Source organism: Sturnira hondurensis, unplaced genomic scaffold (assembly GCF_014824575.4).
Source record: "Sturnira hondurensis isolate 20B ecotype Veracruz unplaced genomic scaffold, ASM1482457v3 Scaffold0001020, whole genome shotgun sequence".
NCBI lineage: Eukaryota > Metazoa > Chordata > Mammalia > Chiroptera > Phyllostomidae > Sturnira > Sturnira hondurensis.
Window position 1 is genome coordinate 2,001,753 of NW_028073651.1, and position 19,859 is coordinate 2,021,611.

The 19,859-nt window shown below is 57.7% G+C and overlaps 2 protein-coding genes across 8 annotated transcripts; both read left to right on the forward strand.

Moving 5' to 3' along the window:
- Positions 1–320: 320 nt before the first annotated feature.
- CCDC9 (coiled-coil domain containing 9) lies at positions 321–15,298 on the forward strand. 7 transcript variants are annotated; one of them, XM_037059395.1, is made up of 15 exons: positions 904–934; positions 1,962–2,035; positions 2,186–2,290; positions 3,898–3,999; positions 4,179–4,427; positions 6,349–6,432; positions 6,519–6,692; positions 8,026–8,207; positions 11,283–11,329; positions 11,436–11,568; positions 11,984–12,077; positions 12,160–12,574; positions 12,957–13,049; positions 13,997–14,046; positions 14,609–15,298. In XM_037059395.1, the coding sequence occupies exons 1-15, from the start codon at positions 919–921 to the stop codon at positions 14,624–14,626; spliced, it is 1,836 nt and encodes a 611-aa protein (XP_036915290.1). In that variant the 5' UTR covers positions 904–918; the 3' UTR covers positions 14,627–15,298. The 7 variants fall into 7 exon arrangements, with proteins under 7 accessions (XP_036915325.1, XP_036915303.1, XP_036915300.1 ...); XM_037059430.1 differs by lacking the exons at positions 904–934; positions 14,609–15,298 and adding an exon at positions 321–370 and having other exon boundaries at positions 13,997–14,580; XM_037059408.1 differs by lacking the exons at positions 904–934; positions 14,609–15,298 and adding an exon at positions 693–717 and having other exon boundaries at positions 13,997–14,579.
- Positions 15,299–15,403: 105 nt separating this feature from the next.
- INAFM1 (InaF motif containing 1) lies at positions 15,404–16,443 on the forward strand. Its single transcript, XM_037059443.1, has one exon. It carries the CDS (start codon positions 15,662–15,664, stop codon positions 16,091–16,093), a length of 432 nt encoding a protein of 143 aa, XP_036915338.1. The 5' UTR covers positions 15,404–15,661; the 3' UTR covers positions 16,094–16,443.
- Positions 16,444–19,859: the final 3,416 nt, after the last annotated feature.

Below are 19,859 nucleotides of genomic sequence, written 5' to 3' on the forward strand. Positions count from 1 at the left end.
CAGGCTTCCAGGAGTCATTGACCCGTGTTTGGCACGGACCTAGTTATAGGAACCAGGAAGTAAGGGGAGCATGTAGAGGCCAGAGAGGAAGGATGGTGTCTCCGTTCTCTAAACGAAGATAATCCAGGCAGAAGGAAATTGAACAAACTTGCAAAATATCCTTGAGGACCAGCTGGATCCACTCCCGCGTCCAACAGTAAGGGCGCGGAGCCTTTAAGGGTCCCGGAAACGGGTCGCAGGACCGGAAGTGATCCTCTTTATTTCCCCTCTTCACGTGGTGCAGGCGGGAAGTGACGCGCGCGGCCCGGGAGCTGCGGACGCGGTGGCGGACGGAGCAGGAATCGCAGACGCCGCGGGGTCTCCGGGACAGGTGACCGGGAAAGGGGCCGAGAGCGCGCCCGGGGAGGGCGGGGCCTGACGCCCCACGTGGGGGGAGCGAGCGCGGGCTGGGGAACGCGCAGCCCGCGGGGGCGGGGTCAGGGTACTCTGCGGGGGGCGGAGACAGGACGCCCACATGGGAAGCTAGAGGGGCGCTGGCGGGTCGGGACGTTAGCGGTGGGCAGGGCCCGCCTGTGGGTGGGCAGCCGGGGGTGGGGCCGAAAAGTTGTGCGCGTGCTGGAGGCGGGGCCAAAATTCCCCCCCAAGAGGTAGGGGGCGGGGCCTGGGCGCTGGCGGAAAACACAGGGGGCGGGCCAGAAACTTTTGCCTGATCTGGAGGTGGGTCCGGATCGTTGGCGGGGCAGTCGGGGCGGATCTAGAAGCTGACGTAAAGGGGAGGGCCCAGAGTCCTGGCGGGATATGCTGGGGTGAAGCCAGAAAGTTTTGCCGGAGCCAGAGGCGAGGTCGGAGCTTTGGCCTGGAAGCCAGCTTTCCAGCCAGAATCTCGGCTGGGTATGTCAGGGGAGTGGCCAAATGTAGATGCAACGGTGCAGCGGTGGGACCCATGGGGCGTGACCAGAAAGTCGTTGGGCAAATCGGAGGCGTGACCAGAGTGATAGCTGACGAGCCGGGGCGGGGCCAGTGTAATGACGCGAGGAGGAGGGGCGGTTTCCAGCTGTTGCTTAGGGACCAGGGGGCGGGGCCAAAGGATTGGCTTGGAAAGTCGGAAGCCGGGCCACCTAAATGACGTGCGTGTGGGCGGGGCCAGAAAGTTTGTTCTGGTCCGGGGGCGGGGCCGTAGCGTTTCCTGACAAGGTGGAAGCGGGGGCTTCTCCGGTAATGCCGTGGGCGGGTGGGGGAGTTTTGTCCGCGTCGAGGCTGGGAGAATTTTGACTGGGGAGGTCGGGTCAGGCTCAGGAAGCCTCGGCAGTGGGTACCACACCTGTTTTGAAATCTTTGCACTGAGGCAGCTAGCTTTTTCTCGGAATGGTGGGAACGTGGCTAGGATAGCCCTGAGGGAGGTGTGGGTTTAGGATGTTCTCTGAAGGCCAGGGCGTCCTCTAGGAGTGGCGTTCCAGCTTTTTATTTTTTGGAGTGTGGGGTTATGAGATGTTTCTGAACTTTTCCTGGGAAAGAGGTGGACCTATAATGTTCACAGGGAGGTGGGTCTGAAACTTTCATGTACAAATTCGAGTAAGAGGGTGTAGCGAAAACTCTCTTGAGATGGAGGCCCATATTCAAACTCTCAGCACAGGATTGTAAGGGCTGGACTAGGAAGCTTCGTCTGGAAGGAAGCAGTGTTAGATGGGTTTTTTGTTTTTATTTTTAACGGGGGAGTGGAGCCAGCGTTTTCCCAAGGTGTGCCTGACTATGGGGGTTTACAGGGAAATGGGTGGGTCTAAATGTTAACTGGGGCCAGAGCCTAAATTTTCCAGGTGAGGGGTCTGGCTGGTATTTCATGAAGAGCATGAGGACTAGATTTCTCTTGGGGTGCAGGCATGCGTGTAAGCCAGGATGGGAGAGAGGTAGCAGATTTGGGGTTGGGGCATGGACCATAGTATTTCTGTTCCTTTTGCCCTTAGGAACCCCCAGTGCTGTGTGCAGATCCTGCAGGGAAGGTTTACTGGAACCCTGGCCCCGGCCAGGCAGCGGCATGGTGAGATAGCAAATCTGGAAGGAGTTTGAGCTCTGCAACAGGGGCTTGGGAGGAGGGGACCCAGGTGCCAGACTCAGCCTCTGGACTGAATGTCATTGGGGTGGGTGTAGGTCTTTCTTACCGTCTCTCAGTGGTATTTCCCTGCCTCAGTCAACCACACTGGATCTGAAATCAAAGGAAGAGAAGGATGCCGAATTGGACAAGAGGATAGAGGCTCTGCGGCGGAAGAATGAGGCCCTCATCCGGCGCTACCAGGTGCCCTAGCCCCGCCCTGGGAGACCCCACCCCCTCTCCTCCCCGCAGTGAGTTTCCCTCACCTCTCCCTTCCTTCCAACCAAACTTTTCATGGTTCCCCTTCACGCTCAGGATAAAAGCCAAAGGCCTTAGCCTGCCATTCTTTCCTACGTGCCGTCATGCCATCATTCATTCACCAAGGCCTTCGCGGTGTCAGGCCCTGTGCTCAGTGGTGCTGGGGGGGAGACAGCTGTGACCGAGACAACCTTATCCCTCCTGGGTTGATAGTCTGGTGGGGGCACAGATCTGTCTTCAGTCAGTGATGATCCAGGGTGGGCAAGGGATGGGGGAGTTGAGAGGTCTTTGGGAACCCAGAGGGTGTATTCCCCCCAGCCTGCAGGATTTTAGGGAGGGCTTCCTGGAGGAGGGGATTCTGAGACCTGACGGGGGAACAGACATTAGCCAGTTGGAAAGTAGCGCAGAACATATTTCAAACAGGGGAAACAGTTTGTATAGAAATTTGGAGTTTAAAGTTAGAGCGTCAGTTGGGGAGTGTTGACCTAAGGGCAGCAGGGGTCAAGCTGAGAGACTAGGCTTTTTCTGGAGGGCACTGCCGCACCACGGAGGACTTTGAGAGGAGTGGGACCAGGCCAGAAGAGCTTTTTAGGACGGACCTTCTGGCTGCTGTGTGGTGATGGATGGGAGGAGGTGGTACTGGAGACCAGAGACCAAGGAGGAAGCTGAGGCTGGGACCTTGCGGGGAGAGGAGGTGCTCGTTTGGGTCAGGGCTGTTGGTAGGGACTCAGGGGCCTCAGTGGTGGGAGGTGGGGAAGAGGGCGGAGAGTCAGGGACAAGGCCCAGGTCCCTGCCAGAGGTAAAAGAGTAGGTGGTGGGGCTGCCCCTGAGAGGAGAGACCGGGGGGAGGGGAGGGTTTCATTCACTCATTCATTCATTCATTTAAAAAAAAGTACATAGCGTTTCTCTTGTATGCCAGGCAGTGTTCTCAGTCCGGGGTATACATGAGTGAACGAAAGAGACAGACGTCCCAGTTCTCTGGCAGATTCTGTTGCAGGGGGAGGGAGACAATAGGCAAAATATACGTAATGCCAGGTATGGCCGGGGGGAGGGGCAAGAGAAGGGCAGGGGGGTTGGATTCTGTAAGTTCGTCAGGAGAGGCCACCCTGAGAAGGGGAGGGTTTGAGCAAAGACCTGGAGAAAGTGGAAGACTGACGGATATCTGGGGGAAGAGTGTTCCTGGCAGAGGAAACAGCAGGTGCGAAGGCCCTGGGGTGGGTCAGAGCCTGGTATGTTCTAGCAGCAGTGAGGAGACTGGAGCGAGAGAAGGGGCAAGGGCGGGAGAGGAGGTCAGGCTGGTAAGCAGATCATACCATAGGCCGTGGGGGAGCCTGGGGCTCCTACTCACAGATAGGCAGGCACCACAGGAAGGTCCTGAGCAGGGGAGTGGTGTGCTGCCGTTTTGGGGAAGGTGCCGAGCTGGCCAGCTTTCCTGTCTAGGGCTCAGGAGGGAGGCCTGGCCTGGGGCCAGGCTTGGGAGAAATTCCGGAGGCTGTGGGAGTCCGCCATGGTCAGGACCCTGACACTTGCCTACCTCTGGTGTCCGCTCCTAGGAGATTGAGGAGGACCGTAAAAAAGCGGAACTCGAGGGTGTAGCTGTGACAGCTCCCCGGAAGAGCCGCTCGCTGGAGAAGGAGAATGTGGCAGTTGAGGTGGTGAGTTCCACACCAGGGTGGGGGATGCTCAGAGCGGGCGGGGGAGAGAGCTGATCCCTGAAAGCCCTCCCAGTTGCCCCAGGCCTGTGGGTGGTGTTCATCCTGGCAGCTGTCCCTAGGCCATCCAGTCCCCCTGCCCCAGTAACTGGACTTTTCCTCCCTCCCTTCCCCCCTTCCAGGAGAAGAACCAGGGTCCCTCCCGCAGGACTCCTGGGACCCCTCGGCCCCCAGGGCCCAGCAGGGGAGGCCGGACTCCCTCTCAGCAGGGAGGCCGAACAGGCATGGGCCGGGGGTCCCGCAATTGGGAAGACAGTCCGGGGGATCAGCCCCGAGGAGGAGCCGGGGGCCGTGGCCGGCGGGGCCGGGGCAGAGGGTCCCCTCATCTCCCTGGAGGTGGGGATGTCTCAGCTGCTGACCGCAAATCCAAGGTAGGAGCTGGAAGGGGCCGGAGGCCTCTGCCTGAGGCTCGCGTTGTTCATCCCTCTTCCTACTCTTGAAGGGACCATTTGCCCGTCTGTCCACCCTTCTGTGTCTCTGCCTTTCTGTCCTTCCATCTTGCTCTTTCTCTCTCACCTCCCTGACCAGCGTTGGTGCAGACTCTCCCTGGCTCTTGCTGCCCGCCTTCCTGCCCACGCCTCCTCCTTCCTTCTCCTGCTGGCACTGCCCGTGTGTCTGCCTCTGTTGGACTCCGTGTGTCTGCATTCTGCGTCCAGGGCGTGCGCCTTCCCTCTGTTGTCTGTCTGACTCCCAGCGTTTGTAGGGAGCAGTGATGTTTTTTTTTCCTTTAAATATTTTAAAAACTTATTTTTAGAGAGAGAGGAAGGGAGGGAGGAAGAGGGAGAGAGACGTCCTTGTGGGAGAGAAACATCAATCAGTTGTCTTTCGCAAGCCCCTGGCCAGGGACCTGGCCTGCAACCCAGGCATGTGCTTTGACTGAGAATCAAACCGGCGACCTTTTGGTTTGTGGGATGATGTCCAACCCACTGAGCCACCGCAGCCAGGGCACAGCAGTGACCTTCTTACTGAAACTACTCCCACTACCCTGACACACAGGTTCGCAGGGCGGGGGACTGTCTACATTGTGACTCGGAGCCCACCATGGACTTGGGGTCACCCCAGTTCTATCTGTTCCCTGTCCTTGGGTAGCTCACTTCCCCTCTAGAAGCCTCTGGGTGCTCACTCTTAAGTGGGAAGAGTATCTGGTTTAAAGGTTATTATAAACATTCCGTGACATCAGACATGGAAACCCTCAGAGTAAGTGCTGAAGGAACGGGACTCACGGTGTTTATGGTGTGTGTACGCCGAATTGCTGTAACAAAAAGACCACCGTTAGATCGGGTAGCAGTGTATTTCTCTCTCGTATGCTGAGCTCTGGCGACCAAAGCGTCACCTTGAGCAGCTCCACCATGTGCTTGTGTAAAATTCGGGTACCATGGAGGGAGGGGAGGAAGGATTGTTGGGGGTGGTCACCAACCAAGCCATCTGCCCAGTGGTCACTGTCATTACTGTAGCAACCATGATGCGTCTGGGTCCCCCATGCCCCTGCAGGTTCTGTGTTTTGCAAGAAAGAGTCCCAGCTGAGCTTTATTATAGTGAAAGACTCCAAAGCAAATCGGCAAAGGGGAAAAGCGCAAGGGCTGACCGCTGGGGAGGCCCGCTGGCCCACCGGCCCACCGGCCCACCGGGGTCAGACAGGCCGGGTTGAATCACTCAAGCACTGGGCCGTGACAGCGTGCCTGAAAGGTCGCCTTCCAGGGACACCTAGTGCCCAGGGTTTCTACTGGGGGCTGGCCACATAGGTCCCCTCGGCTTGGTGTACACCGAAGTTCCGGACCCCAGAGTGGCATTCAGCCTGCGCCCTATCGTTGGCACCAACCGTGGAGGTGGTGTGAGCCCCTCTCTCAGTGAACTTGCGTGAGAAAGTGCTGGCGCCANTGACCGCTGGGGAGGCCCGCTGGCCCACCGGCCCACCGGGGTCAGACAGGCCGGGTTGAATCACTCAAGCACTGGGCCGTGACAGCGTGCCTGAAAGGTCGCCTTCCAGGGAGACCTAGTGCCCAGGGTTTCTACTGGGGGCTGGCCACATAGGTCCCCTCGGCTTGGTGTACACCGAAGTTCCGGACCCCAGAGTGGCATTCAGCCTGCGCCCTATCGTTGGCACCAACCGTGGAGGTGGTGTGAGCCCCTCTCTCAGTGAACTTGCGTGAGAAAGTGCTGGCGCCAAATTCCCAGAGTCTGGCCAAGGGCTGGCCTTTAGAGCCGCAGACACTCAGACTCATCACGTTAACTCTAAAGCACAGAGGGGCTGAGTGGTTCTTGCTGACGCCCGTGTCTCTGCCCCGCCCCCAGGAGTGGGAGGAGCGGCGCAGGCAGAACATCGAGAAGATGAATGAAGAGATGGAGAAGATTGCGGAGTATGAGCGCAACCAGCGGGTCAGTGCCAGGGTGTCCCCAGCCTGGGGCAGAGCCGTCTGGGCCGGGTGAGCCTGCCAACCCCTGATCGATTCCCGTGCCCCCAGGAAGGCGTGCTGGAGCCCAACCCGGTGCGGAACTTCCTGGATGACCCGCGGCGGCGCGGCGGGCCCCTGGAGGAGCCGGAGCGGGACCGGAGGGAAGGCAGCCGCCGGCACGGGCGCAACTGGGGTGGTTCTGACTTCGAGCGGGTGCGCTGTGGCCTCGAGCAGGAGCGGCAGGTGGGTGCTGCGGCCGGAACCCCACTTCGGCCGCGAAGGTTCCTGCGTGGGCGCTGAATGCCAGGCGCTGCAGCCAGCGGGACAGACAGGGCGGACTCTTGCACCCCAAATTACTTGTTGGTCGTGGAGCCAGGTCCACTGCTTTCTTTTGGCGATGTCCTCTCATTCCTCATGTTAGTAATATTTACTGTCCAGCTGGGTGCCAGGCACTGCCCCAGGGGCTGTGGGACTAAGGGATATATATATATTTTAAGATTTTGTTTATTTAGAGAGATGGTAAGGGAGGGATAGAAACATCGATTGGAGCCCTGGCTGGTGTAGCCCAGTGGATTGAGCGCGGGTCTGTGACTCAGACAATCGCGGTTCGATTCTCAGTCAGGGCACATGCTTGGGTTGCAGGCCAGTTCCCTGCAGGCCAATTCCCAGCAGGGGACGCACGAAAGGCAACCATACATTGTTGTTTCTCTCCCTCTCTCCTCCCCTTCCCCTCTAAAAATAAATAAAAAAAAAAAAGAAACATCGATTGGTTGGTTGCCTCTTGTGCGCCTGGGACTCAGCCCACAACCCAGGCGTGTTCCCTGATTGGGAATCGAACTAGTGACCTTTTGGTTCACAGGCTTGTGCTCAACCCACTGAGCCACACCAGACAGGGCGGGCTAAGGGTTTTAAACAGGCAAAACCCTGGCCCTAATGAAATTTATTCTGGTGGGAGATAANCTCAGTGGATTGAGCGCGGGCCTGTGACTCAGACAATCGCGGTTCGATTCTCAGTCAGGGCACATGCTTGGGTTGCAGGCCAGTTCCCTGCAGGCCAATTCCCAGCAGGGGACGAACGAAAGGCAACCATACATTGTTGTTTCTCTCCCTCTCTCCTCCCCTTCCCCTCTGAAAATAAATAAAAAAAAAAAAAAGAAACATCGATTGGTTGGTTGCCTCTTGTGCGCCTGGGACTCAGCCCACAACCCAGGCGTGTTCCCTGATTGGGAATCGAACTAGTGACCTTTTGGTTCACAGGCTTGTGCTCAACCCACTGAGCCACACCAGACAGGGTGGGCTAAGGGTTTTAAACAGGCAAAACCCTGGCCCTAATGAAATTTATTCTGGTGGGAGATAAATGAATGGATATATAATGATATGTCAGGTGATGCCAAATGTTGTGAAGAAAAATCCAGCAGGGAGAGGGGATAGAGAGATCTGGGAAGGCCTCTCTGAGGAGGTGCCCCATAAGGGGCAGGTGACCTTGGGCAGGTGGCTCTCCCTGAGCTTGGAGGACATGGGGTGGGTGGGGCGGGTGGCAGAACAGGGCCCTGACTGCCTGTCTGCTGTGGCACAGGGCCGCCGGGCCAGCCCGGGCAGTGCCGGCGACATGACCCTGTCCATGACGGGCCGCGAGCGGTCGGAGTACCTGCGCTGGAAGCAGGAGAGGGAGAGGATCGACCAGGAGCGGCTGCAGCGGCACCGCAAGCCCACCGGCCAGTGGCGGCGGGAGTGGGATGCCGAGAAGACTGATGGGATGTGAGTCTCATCCCTGCTCGCCCCATTTGGCCCCTTCACCTTGGCCCTGACTTCCGCCTCCTTTGACTGCTCTGGTTTCTCACCCCGTGGATCAGCTGGCAGTCACTAGGGCAGCGCTGCCTGACCACCAGGTCTCAGTGGCACATAAAAGCATTTTTTCCTCCCCTGTGCACAGGTCAGCTGGGTCAAGCTTACCCAGGCCTGACTTTCCTCTGTGGGCCTGGTAGGACTTGGCTTCTCGAAGCGGGTGGAACTCGGTTCCACCATGCACGTGTTCGTCCTGGGGTTCAGGCTGAGGCGGGCAGAAGCCTGGGGAAGAGCAGGTCATGACCTTTGTGGCTGTGCAGGAGGGAGAGCGGACACACTCCCCATCCGTCAGCCAGTGGACGCAGCCTCTCCGGGGTACAAACTTGACCTCCCTCTGGTGGATGGCACGGCCGTGACTCCAGGGCTGAAGGCGTGGACATCAGTTCTCACGCACGGAGGGCAGGAAGAATTGCCGGCAGTGATTGGGCCCTTGCGTCCTCCCTCCAGCCCGCTCCTCTGTATTGACCAACCCAAACCCCTGGCCCCAGCGGCGTCGTCCCCCTCAGGTCTGGCTCTGCCCTTTCAGTAAGAACCCAGTNCTGGGTCAAGCTAACCCAGGCCTGACTTTCCTCTGTGGGCCTGGTAGGACTTGGATTCTCGAAGCGGGTGGAACTCGGTTCCACCATGCACGTGTTCCTCCTGGGGTTCAGGCTGAGGCGGGCAGCAGCCTGGGGAAGAGCAGGTCATGACCTTTGTGGCTGTGCAGGAGGGAGAGCGGACACACTCCCCCATCCGTCAGCCAGCGGACGCAGCCTCTCCGGGGTGCAAACTTGACCTCCCTCTGGTGGATGGCACGGCCGTGACTCCAGGGCTGAAGGCGTGGACATCAGTTCTCACGCACGGAGGGCAGGAAGAATTGCCGGCAGTGATTGGGCCCTTGCGTCCTCCCTCCAGCCCGCTCCTCTGTATTGACCAACCCAAACCCCTGGCCCCAGCGGCGTCGTCCCCCTCAGGTCTGGCTCTGCCCTTTCAGTAAGAACCCAGTTAGTCAAGCTTAAAGCAAAGGCATCTTGATGTCGTTGACAGGACGACCATCTCCCGTATCAAATAGACGGAGACATTTCTTTTTTTTTTTTTAATGTTTTTTTAAATTTATTTATCTTTAGAGAGGAAGAGAAGGAGAGGAGAGAAATGTCAATGCATGGTTGCTTCTCCTGAGTCCTTTGCCGGGAACTGGCCTGCAACCCAGGCATGTGCCCTGACTGGGAATCGAACCGAGATACTCTGGTTCTCAGGCTCAATCCACTGAGCTACACCAGCCAGGGCCAGAAGGAGACATTTCTGAAAGAGCCAAAGAAAGACAGTCTTCAGATTAGCAGCTGCAGTTTTTACTCTGTAGTTTTTAGCCATCCTCTGTCCTTTGCTGCATTGGAAGGTTTCACACCCGGAAGTTTTATTGTTGACGCTGGCTTGAGAACAAAGGGGGTCTTACCAGTGTGCCTGGTGGTCAGAGCGTTGAGTTTGGGGTGGGAGCTAAGCTCATGCAAGCGTGAGAAATACAAGGTGAGGCAAAAGTAGGTTGACAGTTGGGTGGACATGAAACAGAGCCTATTCTTGTGTTGTTATTTATTAATTATTGTATTATTTTCCATACAAACAATTGTAAACCTACTTTGCCCCTACTTAACATTTTATTGTTGCCAGTCTTCCTAAAGTGTAGGCAGCTGAGCTTTTGGGGAGATATATTCAGGGGTTAGAAATGAGAAATTGCCCTGAAGGGTGTGACTCAGTGGGTTGGGCGTTGTTCTTTGAAATGATAGGTTACCAGTTCGATTCCTGGTCAGGGCCCCAAGAAAAAAATCAACAACAACAAAAAAACTGGAAAGAAATTGTTTTTCTTTTCTTTTTGTTAAAGAGAGGGAGAGAAACATCCATGTGTGGTTGCCTGTCACGTGCCCCTCGCTGGGAACCTGGCCCATGACCCAGGCATGTGCCCTGCCTGGGAATTGAACCGCCAACCCCTTGGTTCACAGGCTGACACTCAGCCCACTGAGCCGCTCAGCCCACTCAGCCCACTGAGCCCACTGAGCCAGGGCTGGTTTTCTCTTGTCCCCAAAGCAGTCTGTACCCATTCTCATTAACACATGTGCACTGACTTTGTTAGCACGTGTTTTTTGTGTCCTTCCGACGTGTCGTGGCAGGTTCTTGGTGATGGGGATACAGCAGTGACTGAAGCACTGCTGGCTTCATGGAACTTGGAGACCAGTGGGAAAGATGGGTCATGAGTAGATGTCATGAGTAGATGTAATGTCAGGTCGAGGAGTAATGAGGTAGAGTGCACAGAGAGGTGGATTAAACCTGGGTAATATGTGTAGTAAGTTAAAATTATTTTATTTCTCTAAATTCTCTTTAGAAGATTTTATTTGTTGATTTTTTTAGAGGAGAAGAGAAGGAGGAAGAGGGGGAGAGAAACATCAATGTGTGGCTGCCCCTCTTACACCCCCCCGGGGACCCACCCCCTAAAACGGGCATGTGCCCTGACTGGGAATCGAACCACCGACCCCTTGGTTCTCCGACTGGCACTTGATACACTGGGCCACACCAGCCAGGACAAGATAGGGTTATTTTGGATGGCGATTTAGGAAGGCCTCTGAGCTGGGGTCTGAAGGAGCTGAGGGAGCAGGCCACCAAAAGACAAGTTCCAGAGAAGAGTGTCCCAGGAGCAGCAGGTGCAAAGGTCCTGAGACAGGAGTTCCTCGTAGTAGAACCTGCTTAGCTGGGGCAGTGAGAGATAATAATAGGAAATGAGGCCATACAGGAAGCGAGGGGTCATGTACTTCCCCAATTTTTGTCCCAGAGGCTTCAAACACTGAATTTCTTCTTTCTGTATTTGTCACATGATGTCAGACTTACCTCTTGTCCATCACCTGCTCCTGTCCCCCTTCTAATTGCTGGGCCCTGTCTGGTTGACCATCTCTTCTCCTGTGATCTTGATTTCCTCTCTCGTTTCCCCCAAGTGTCTGCTCACCTTTTTTCTCTCTTCTCCAGGTTCAAGGATGGCCCGGCTGCCGCTCACGAACCAGCCCACCGCTACGGTGAGTGGGTGTCCCTGGGTGGGGTGAGGCAGCTGGCTGGGTCAGGTGTAGGGAGGTGGTTTGTGCCGTGCCCCCTACCCCTGACCCCTCCTGGATTCTGTTGCAGATGACCAGGCCTGGGCCCGGCCCCCCAAGCCCCCCACTTTCAGGGAGTTCCTGTCCCAGCATAAAGCTGAGGTCAGCCGCAGGAGGAAGAAGGGCAGCCGACCCCAGGCCAAGGCGGCGCCTCGTGCCTACAGGTGGGGGCACCATTCCCTGCACACGTGCACACCCCCGGTGGGGCTGTGTGGCCCTTCTGACTTGGCTGTTTGTGGGTCCATCTGTCTGTCTCTCCAGGAACTTGTCTCTCTGTGGGTCAGATGCTTGGTTTGGGGGGTCTCTCCACTTTACCCCATCTGTCTCCTCTTCCTCTCCCACCCATCTCTTCTTCTGCCACCTGGTTCCCCCTCCACCTCCTGTCCCCGACACCCAAAGACACACACCCGCCGTTTCCTCCTGAGTCCCCGTCACGCCGATCCTGTGTGGAAACCTGGCAACACCTTGCACTCCCTAAGTCAAATTTTGTTCCTCTCCTCTGGGAAGGAGCGGGAGGCTGGAAGCCCCTTCCTTCCTGTCCCCACCCAGGTCTCACAACCCTCTCCTCTGACCCCCCAGTGACCATGATGACCGCTGGGAGACGAAGGGGGCAGTGTCCCCAGCCCGCCCTGAGTCCCCACAGCCCACCCCCTTGGTGGAGACACCCACACAGGTAAGGCGGCCTTATCTCTGGGCAGGGGGGTGGGGGTGCGTGGGGCCCGCCCTCTCCTCCACCCACCCTGTGTTCCCCACAGCTGCCTGAGACCCCTGCACCCGCCCCCCAGCCTCCTGAGGATCAGGGGGAGGAGGACCAGGGGGAGGAAGACCAGGGGGAGGAAGACGAAGGTGAGGATGAGGAATGGGAAGATGTGAGTGAGGATGAGGAGGACATTGAGGAAGAAGAAGAAGAGGTTGAGGAGGAAGAGGAGGAGGAAGAACCAGCTCACCACCACCAACCCCAAGAGTCTGAGCCCACCAGGAGCCCCAGCAGTGAGCAGGCCAGCAAAGAGCCCTCCAGGCCCGAGGAGCCCCCGCCGGTTCCCCAGGCCCCTGCCACACCGTCCAGCCCCTTCTCACCCTCTGGGGGCCACCAGCCTGTGTCTGACTGGGGCGAAGAGATGGAGCTGAATTCTCCCGGAACCACCCACCCGGCGGTTGCCCTCTCTCCGGGTGAGGCCTGGCCCTTTGGATATGCATGAAGCTGGCTGCTTGTGTGTGTGTGTGTGTGTCCAAGGGGTGCGTGGGCAGGGGCACCCTCAGGCTGGGCCCCGGGATCCCATGTGCCCTGCCGCCCTGGCAGCTAGGGAGGACCGTGCACACTGCTGTGTGCTGTCCTTACCCACCTTTGGAGCGCCTGCCCGCAGACGACGCCCCTGCTCTGGACATGCCAGAGCTCCCTCCCCAATAAAGAGTTCACATTCAACGAGGCTCACATTCCAACGACACTCTCCAAGTGTGCACTTGAACCCCCCCTACCCGTCAGGGCCTTCTGTCTCGGGGTGGGGGGCAACTTGGAGGGGGAAGGGCTTGACTGGGCATCCTCCTTCTCCAGGAGGTGACCAGCCAGCCCCTGCCTCCCTGGAGAGTGGGCCCAGCCTCCCGGAAACCCAGAAAGCTGAAGAGGAGGGGTCTGAGGCAGCTCCAGGTGGGGGAGCCCTCGGGCCCTGGAGGTGGCTGCCTGCCCTCCTCTTCCTCCGGCTGAGGGGAGGGGGCGGAGGATGGAGTGGGGCTGGGCTCCGTCCCGGGTGCGGGCTGCAGCAACTGGGCCTTGCGGGGGAGGTGAGGGTGTCGCGGCAGCGCTGGGACTGGGACCAAGGTCGGGGGTGGAGCTAAGGCTCGGAGTTCCAAGCCTTGCGACTGGGTGTGCGCCCCTGGGGGATGAAGAGGTGGAGCCGTAAGGGGAATAGGGTTTAGAGGTGGGCGTGAGGGGTTTTCGGAAGTAATCTAAAGGAAAGGGACTACGGGTGGAGTAGAAATTGAAATGGGTTTTTTAAAAGACAGGGAGGGGTGTTGTGATGGTTTTAGCTGTGAGCCAGGTTAGATTTTTGAGGTGTCACTGAGGGGGGTAAATTGGGATAGACCCCGTCAGAATGTTGCGTCCAACAGAGTAAAAGCCAGAGGCACAGCCCGGTTTCTCCACCTCCACCCGGTGGAAGCTGGGTTGTACAGCAGGCACTTCCCCCACCCCCAGGGTGTAACTGGGATTTGGGGGCAGGGCCGAAGGTTAGAAGTCAGGAAGTGGGCAGGTGCAGGTGGGCGGTCAAGGTGGGGGTAGGTTTGAGCCCGTGAGGTGGGGTGGGCTGGGGTCGGAGCAGACCGAGTTCAGGGTGGTGGGTGAGGCCAGGGTGCTTTAGCGCTTTTGTCACGAGTTGGCCGAGTGATTGTGATACCGTTATACCAGTTTATTTTCTCGACTGTAAATAGTTCCGCGGCTTCATGAAGCCACCGTAAGGAGTAAAGGAGTCTGAGGCCCCTACACTATTTGGCACTGGGGGTGGTTACAGCCAGGCTCGATAGAGATGGGGGCGGCGCTAGACGGGGAGGAGGGGGCCGGGACTGTTGCCCTCCGCTGACCGCCCCTTCTCTCCGCAGAAGTGGGCCGCGAAGGCCAGGAGACGGCGGAGATCACGGACTTCCAGAGGGTGCGTTTCTGCAAGGTGGTGGCTGCCGCCCCACCACCGGGGGCCGCCCGCTGACCGTGCCCTCCGACTCTGCACTAACTTCCTGCAGCCTCGCTCCTCTGTCCTCTGCTTTTGCCACGCTCCAGCCAGGAGAGGGTTAAATGTAAGGGGGGAGGAGCCAGGGGCAGCTAACGGGGTAGGGTCCGCTCAACAGCCGGGTCTCTCAAATGCGCCACGGCACCTGGATGGCTGAGAAGCCTCCAAGTTACCCACCTGTGGCGGCGCTGGTGGGTAGGTGCTAGCCTCCGGGACGAGATTCCCACCCTCCCCCCCATTACATCTAAGGCGTGGCAACTAGCCAGTGACTCTTCCAAAGGACTTGAATTACTTGGCCGCCATTTGTCTCTATTAAATGCAGCGCTTTCGCTAACCTTTGAACTGTGTTTTGGGCGGGGTTGCGGGGGATGGGGTGGAGGCGTGGCGTTGCTGTGCTTTGCAGGCTTTTCCCTGGCGGAAGAGGAGCGAAGAAGGGGGGTCTTCCTTCCTCCACCCTCCTCATTTGTCTCCCCCCCCCCCCCCGCAGGCCTCCCCGAATTCCTGAAGACGCTGCTGGGAGGGCCCTGAAGCTTCCCCGCCTTGATAGGGGAGAGGGGCAGGAGAGGGTTGGTCTGGGTCTCCAGGCTATGCTCTCTCCTTCCTGGAGCCCACCCTGGACCCTAGGGCTTAGGGAGAGGGAGAAATTGAGGGTGGTGGAGGAGGAGCTGGGGAAGGGACGTGATTGGAGTGTGAGGTGCAGCTGCAACTTCTGGGTGAGAGTTTAGACCTCGGGACACGCGTTTCAGAGAAGGAGGCTGGTCCCGTAAGGGGCGTGGTTAGAGTTTCTGGGAGGGCTAGAAATTGGTGGGCGGGGCTAGAACGCAGACCTGCGTTAGGCTGTGGGTGGTGCCAAGGGAGCCGGTTTGGGTGGGAGTTCCTAACGCCGGTGTGGGGCGCAGCCACCTGTGGAGGGACTGGTTAGGTTAGAATTCGGCGCTGGAACAAGTGGAGCGCAGAGGAGGAAAGGAATGGAGGCTGGAATACAGAAGGTGAAGCCAGGGAGAGAAGGTGCCGGAATCAAATGCTGGAGTAGAGCCTGATTCTGTGAAAAGCCAGGCTGAAACTGGGGCGAGGCCTACAAGGGTCTAGCATAGAGATGGGGATGGAAGCGTGGCTAGATTGCTGGAGGACTGAGTACCGAGAGGGGCCGGGGTTAGAGCGTGGAGAGGCGGCCTCAGGAAGAGGACAGTCCAAGCCCTGGACCGGGCTTGCATTTCAGAGGTGTGGGTATAATACAGAAGCCTGGCAGTAGTTGGCTGGGCGGACACCTGCCTTGGAGGAAAAAATAGGTATTGCAAGCCTGGGGTGGGGCCAAAATCCAGTGGGGTGGGGTCAAAACGCCTTGGTTAAGCCTTAGCTTGATTCTGGTTGGTCGGAGGCTGAGGAGGGGCGGATCTAGAAAGCAGAGGGGGCTTGACCTAGCGGTGGCGCTGTAAGACCAGAAAGATTTAGGACAGAGAGGCGGTCTTCTGAAAGGGGCTGGGCCTAGGGCGGGGGTGGGGCCTCCGCTGCCGCTTCCCAGGCCCAGTGGACTGTGGAGATGCGGGGCACTAGCTGCGTGGGCGGCGGTAGCGAGAGCCCGGGTGGCTCAGGGCTGAGCGAAGGCCCGCGGGGTCGCTGGCTGCGCCTGGCCCCTGTGTGCGCGTACTTCCTCTGCGTCTCGTTGGCCGCGGTGCTGCTTGCTGTCTACTATGGTCTCATCTGGGTTCCCACGCGACCCCACGCGGACCCCACGGGCCTGCAGCCGAGCGCACCCTCCCCTCCGTGCGCTGCCCGCCAGGGTGCGCCGCCTGCACTGGCGCCCGCTGCTTCCTCGGTCTCTTGCCTCCTAGGAGCCCCTGGCGGGCCACGACCCCAGCTTGAGCTGCCACACAGCCGCCGCCGCCGCCACCACAGCGACCCCAGCCGCCGTCCAAGCCACCAGATGCCCGGGGAAACACCGGAAGCCCTGGAGGGGCGAGGACCGGGGTAACCATCCCTTCTACCCCAAGTCAGCCGGCCCGCCGGCCCTCGAGAGGACGCGCCCCCACCGTGGATGCCCGGTTCGGGCTGGGCCAAGACTTCATGAAATCGCCTAGCGCCTCTGGAGCTGTCATCCTCGAGAACGCGGGGTGAAGGGGAGCTGGCTCGGTGCCTCGCCCTTTGCAGCGTCTCCGGTGCCTGGCTGGGACCTCCACCATCTGGCGGAACACAACCTGACCTCTCTCTCTCCCGACCTTCTTCCTTCCCTAGGATCTGAGCACAGAGCCCACAGCCGCTCCCCCTCCTCTCTGGATCTCGGTGCCCTTAGGTCCATCTGCAATAAACTCCTGTCCCAACTGCCTGGCGCTGTCGTCTTGTCTGCAGAGGTGGCTGTCCTCTCCAGTATGCGGACAGTCTTTCCTGGCGTCTGATCTTTTGTCTCTTTTTCCCTGGGGTGGGCCGAGTGTGTTTTCCCTTTCCATGGGAGGGGTCCCCCTTTTCTTCTTCCATCGTCATCATGTAGGTTTGGGGTTGGGATGGGAGAAAGAGGCGTATCTGCAATAGGGTAGCTGAAGGTCGGGCAGTGTGAAGGACTTTACGGGTTTTTTTGCAGCTTGGGCCGGAGGACAAGTGAGAAACGGGATCCGCCCTCCTGCCTCCCCACAGGAGACCAGAGGAGGGGTGGGCTGATTTCGGCAAGAACAGGGGTTCTGGGGTTTATGCTTAGTGTCATTACAGCGCCGGGGACGGAGGCCAAGTAGCCTTGGGCCGCGGGGAGGGGATGGTGCCTTCTTCCCCAGGCCTGAGCGAAGAGCGCAGACGGCGCCAGTGGTGGGGTTTCTCCGTCCCCCTGGAAATCGCAGAGGGCGCCCTCTCAGAGCACTGCGCTGCCTCTGAAGGTTAGTCCGCGCTCCGGGGCTGCAATGCTGCTGGTAAACCAAGGCGGAGAAACCCAGGCCCTGCTCAAAGACTCGGAGGTAGTTGAATCCATTTTCCTACTTAGAAGACTGAGGCCCGGAGCCGGCTGGGCACTGGATGCTCGGTGCAGGGTGTGGTTTCCCTGTCCCGAGCCTACCCCTCCGGACTGGAGACTGTCCCGGGAGGGCAAAGTCAAGCCGCCTGGCTCGGGTTGGGGCATCCGTGGGCCCGAGGGTGCTGGGCCTGTCGGTCGTTCCCTTCACTCCCCTCTCCCCTCTGCCCCTCTAGGATCACTCCCCCCAGGGTGTCTCCAGAAGGAAGGGGGACTCAGAAAGCTAGCACCCCTCCGTGGCAAGCTTCGGCGGTGGCTAGGGGTGCTAATTTGGGGGTCAGGATGTGTACACTCAAATCCCAGCTTTCCCTCTCACTAGCTGTGTGACTCGGGGCAGGTCTCTCAACCTCTTTGAAGGTAGAACATTAGTATTTAGCTCGTAGAATCTCTCTGGGGATCAGAGAAGCTAGGGATCTGCGAACAGCATCCCATTCTTCCTCTCCACCCAGCTCTGTCCCTCCGGGCTTTGAAGAGCGAACCTTGGATTCCAAGGTATCAAGTCAGCCCAAAGCTCTGGATACCAGCGAATGGTGGGTTTAGAGAGACTTCCCCTCTGTTCCCGCCACCCCAACCCCCATTTCTATGTTTCAGCTCTTCTCCTAGCCCTAGTCCTTAAAACAAAACAAAACAAAACAAAAAAACCCTCACCTGAGGATATGTTTATTGATATTAAAGAGAGAGGCCAGGAGAGAGGGAAAGAGAGAGAAACATTGATATGAGAGAAACCAACTGGGCTTCTTGTACACACCCCAACCGAGGATTGAACCCACAACCTAGGTATGTGCCTTGACCGGGTCTTGAACCTGCAACTCTTTGGTGTACAGAACAATGCTCCAACCAACTGACCCACCAGGCCAGGGCAAACCCTATTTCTCCTGACCTCTCGGCTTCTCTTCTTATCTCTGTCTCTCCACCCTCCTCTCCGTGGCTTTTCTCTTTCCGTCTGTGTTTGTTTCTGTCTCCTAGTTTTCATGTCTCTCCCTGATGTCTCCCACATTCCCTCTCTGTCTCTCCCTCTGCCTTACTCCCTGACACATTCTATTATCTGTTGCTTTCCCAGCTCTCTCTCTATTTCTTCTCCCTTCCTTCCTTCCTTCCCCCATCTGGCCCCAATACCCCCACCTTGCTCTCCTTTGCTGCCCCACCCTCCTTTCCCATTTCTCTCCTGGTTCAGCCTCCCCTGCTGCCCCATCTTCTCCTCTTTCTTGTCTGTCTTTCTGTTTCTACCCATCTGTTTCCGTCTCTGCCACTCTTTTGTTTGCTATGCTTTAGTCTTTCATTTTCAAAGAATAATTTATTTTTAGAGAGAGGGGAAGGGAGGGAGAAAGAGAGGGAGAGAAACATCAGTGTGTGGTTGCCTCTTGTGAACCCCCACCTGGGGGACTGGCCTGCATCCCAGGCATGTGTTCTGACTGGGAATTGAACCGGCGACCCTTTGGTTTGCGGGCCAGCACTCAGTCCACTGAGCCATACCAGCTAGGGCTAATCTTCCTTTTTTAAAAAAGATTTTTCTTTCTTTCTTTTTTTTTTTTAGAGGGGAAGGGAAGGAGAGAGGGAGAGAAATATCAATGTATGGTTGCCTCTCATGCATCCGCTGCCAGGAACCGGGAACTGGGAACTGGCCTGCAACTCAGGCATGTGCCCTGACTGGGAATCGAACTGCGATCGTGTGGTTCGCAGGCCTGCGCTCAATCCACTGAGCTACACCAGCCAGGGCTCGATTTTTATTTATTTCTTTTGGAGAGAAGCGAAGGGAGGGGAAAAGAGAGGGAGAGAAACACTGATTGGCTGCCTCTTGCAAACACCCAACTGGGGGCCTGGCTCCCATCCCAGGCATGTGCCCAAGAATCAAACCCGCGACCTTTCAGTTTGCAGGCCAGCAGTTAACTCACTGAGCCGCACCAGCCAGGGCTTAACATTTCATTTAACAAATATGTACTGAGCATTTATAATGTGCCAGGCCTTATTTTAAGCACTGGCGACACAGCAGTGAACAAAACAGGGAAAAATTCCTGCTCTCAATGGAGCTGACATATGAGTGGAGAGACAGGCAAGAAATATGAGTAACTTAAACCTATATTCTGTCAGGTAATAATAAGCATAAAGGAGAAAAGTAATCAGAGTAAAAGTAATAGGGAGTCATGGAGTAGCTGGTTACTGGGAAGAAGCCTAAGAGGAGTTCAGGCAGGACATGGGGGAAGAGTGCTGTGGGAAGTGGGAACAGCAAATGCAAAGGCCCTGAGGCTGGTGGTGCTTGGCTTGTTTGAAGAACAGCGAAGAGGCCAGTGTGGCTGGAGCTGAGTGAGGCGGAGAGCAGGGGGAGATGCCCTGGGAGAGAATGGGGGGAGACTGGGGAGATGGTGCAGAGCCTCTCGGTGAGGAGTTTGGCTTTCAGTCTGAGCAAGGTGGAGCCATGAAGGCTTCAAAACTGAGGAGGGATGGGAGCCAATCTAGTTACTAGCAGGCCTGCTGCCTGCTAGGCGGGGAATAAACTGCAGAGCACAAGGGTGGAAGCTGGGATCTGGTGAGGAGAATGCTGCCTTAGTCCGGGTGAGGGACTATGGTGTCTAGGCCAGGGTGATGCCCAAAGAGGCGGGGAGCCGTGGGTGGTCAGAATGTGTGTGTGTGTGTGTGTGTGTGTGTGTGTGTGTGTGTAAAATACGCAAAGCATGAAAGAGCGATGCGTTCGAGGCACTAATCAGATTCACAGTGTTGGGCAACCCTCGCCACCATCCACCTGTCAGAG

What these genes read in the sequence shown, in the direction of transcription:
- CCDC9 (XM_037059384.1), top strand. An exon ending in AGAATGTGGCAGTTGAGGTG is followed by an intron (nt 4,000 to 4,178) that starts GTGAGTTCCACA and finishes CCCCCCTTCCAG; the next exon opens with GAGAAGAACCAGGGTCCCTC. An exon ending in CGAACCAGCCCACCGCTACG is followed by an intron (nt 11,330 to 11,435) that starts GTGAGTGGGTGT and finishes ATTCTGTTGCAG; the next exon opens with ATGACCAGGCCTGGGCCCGG.
- INAFM1 (XM_037059443.1), top strand. Translation starts at nt 15,662, where the DNA reads ATGCGGGGCACTAGCTGCGTGGGCGGCGGTAGCGAGAGCCCGGGTGGC.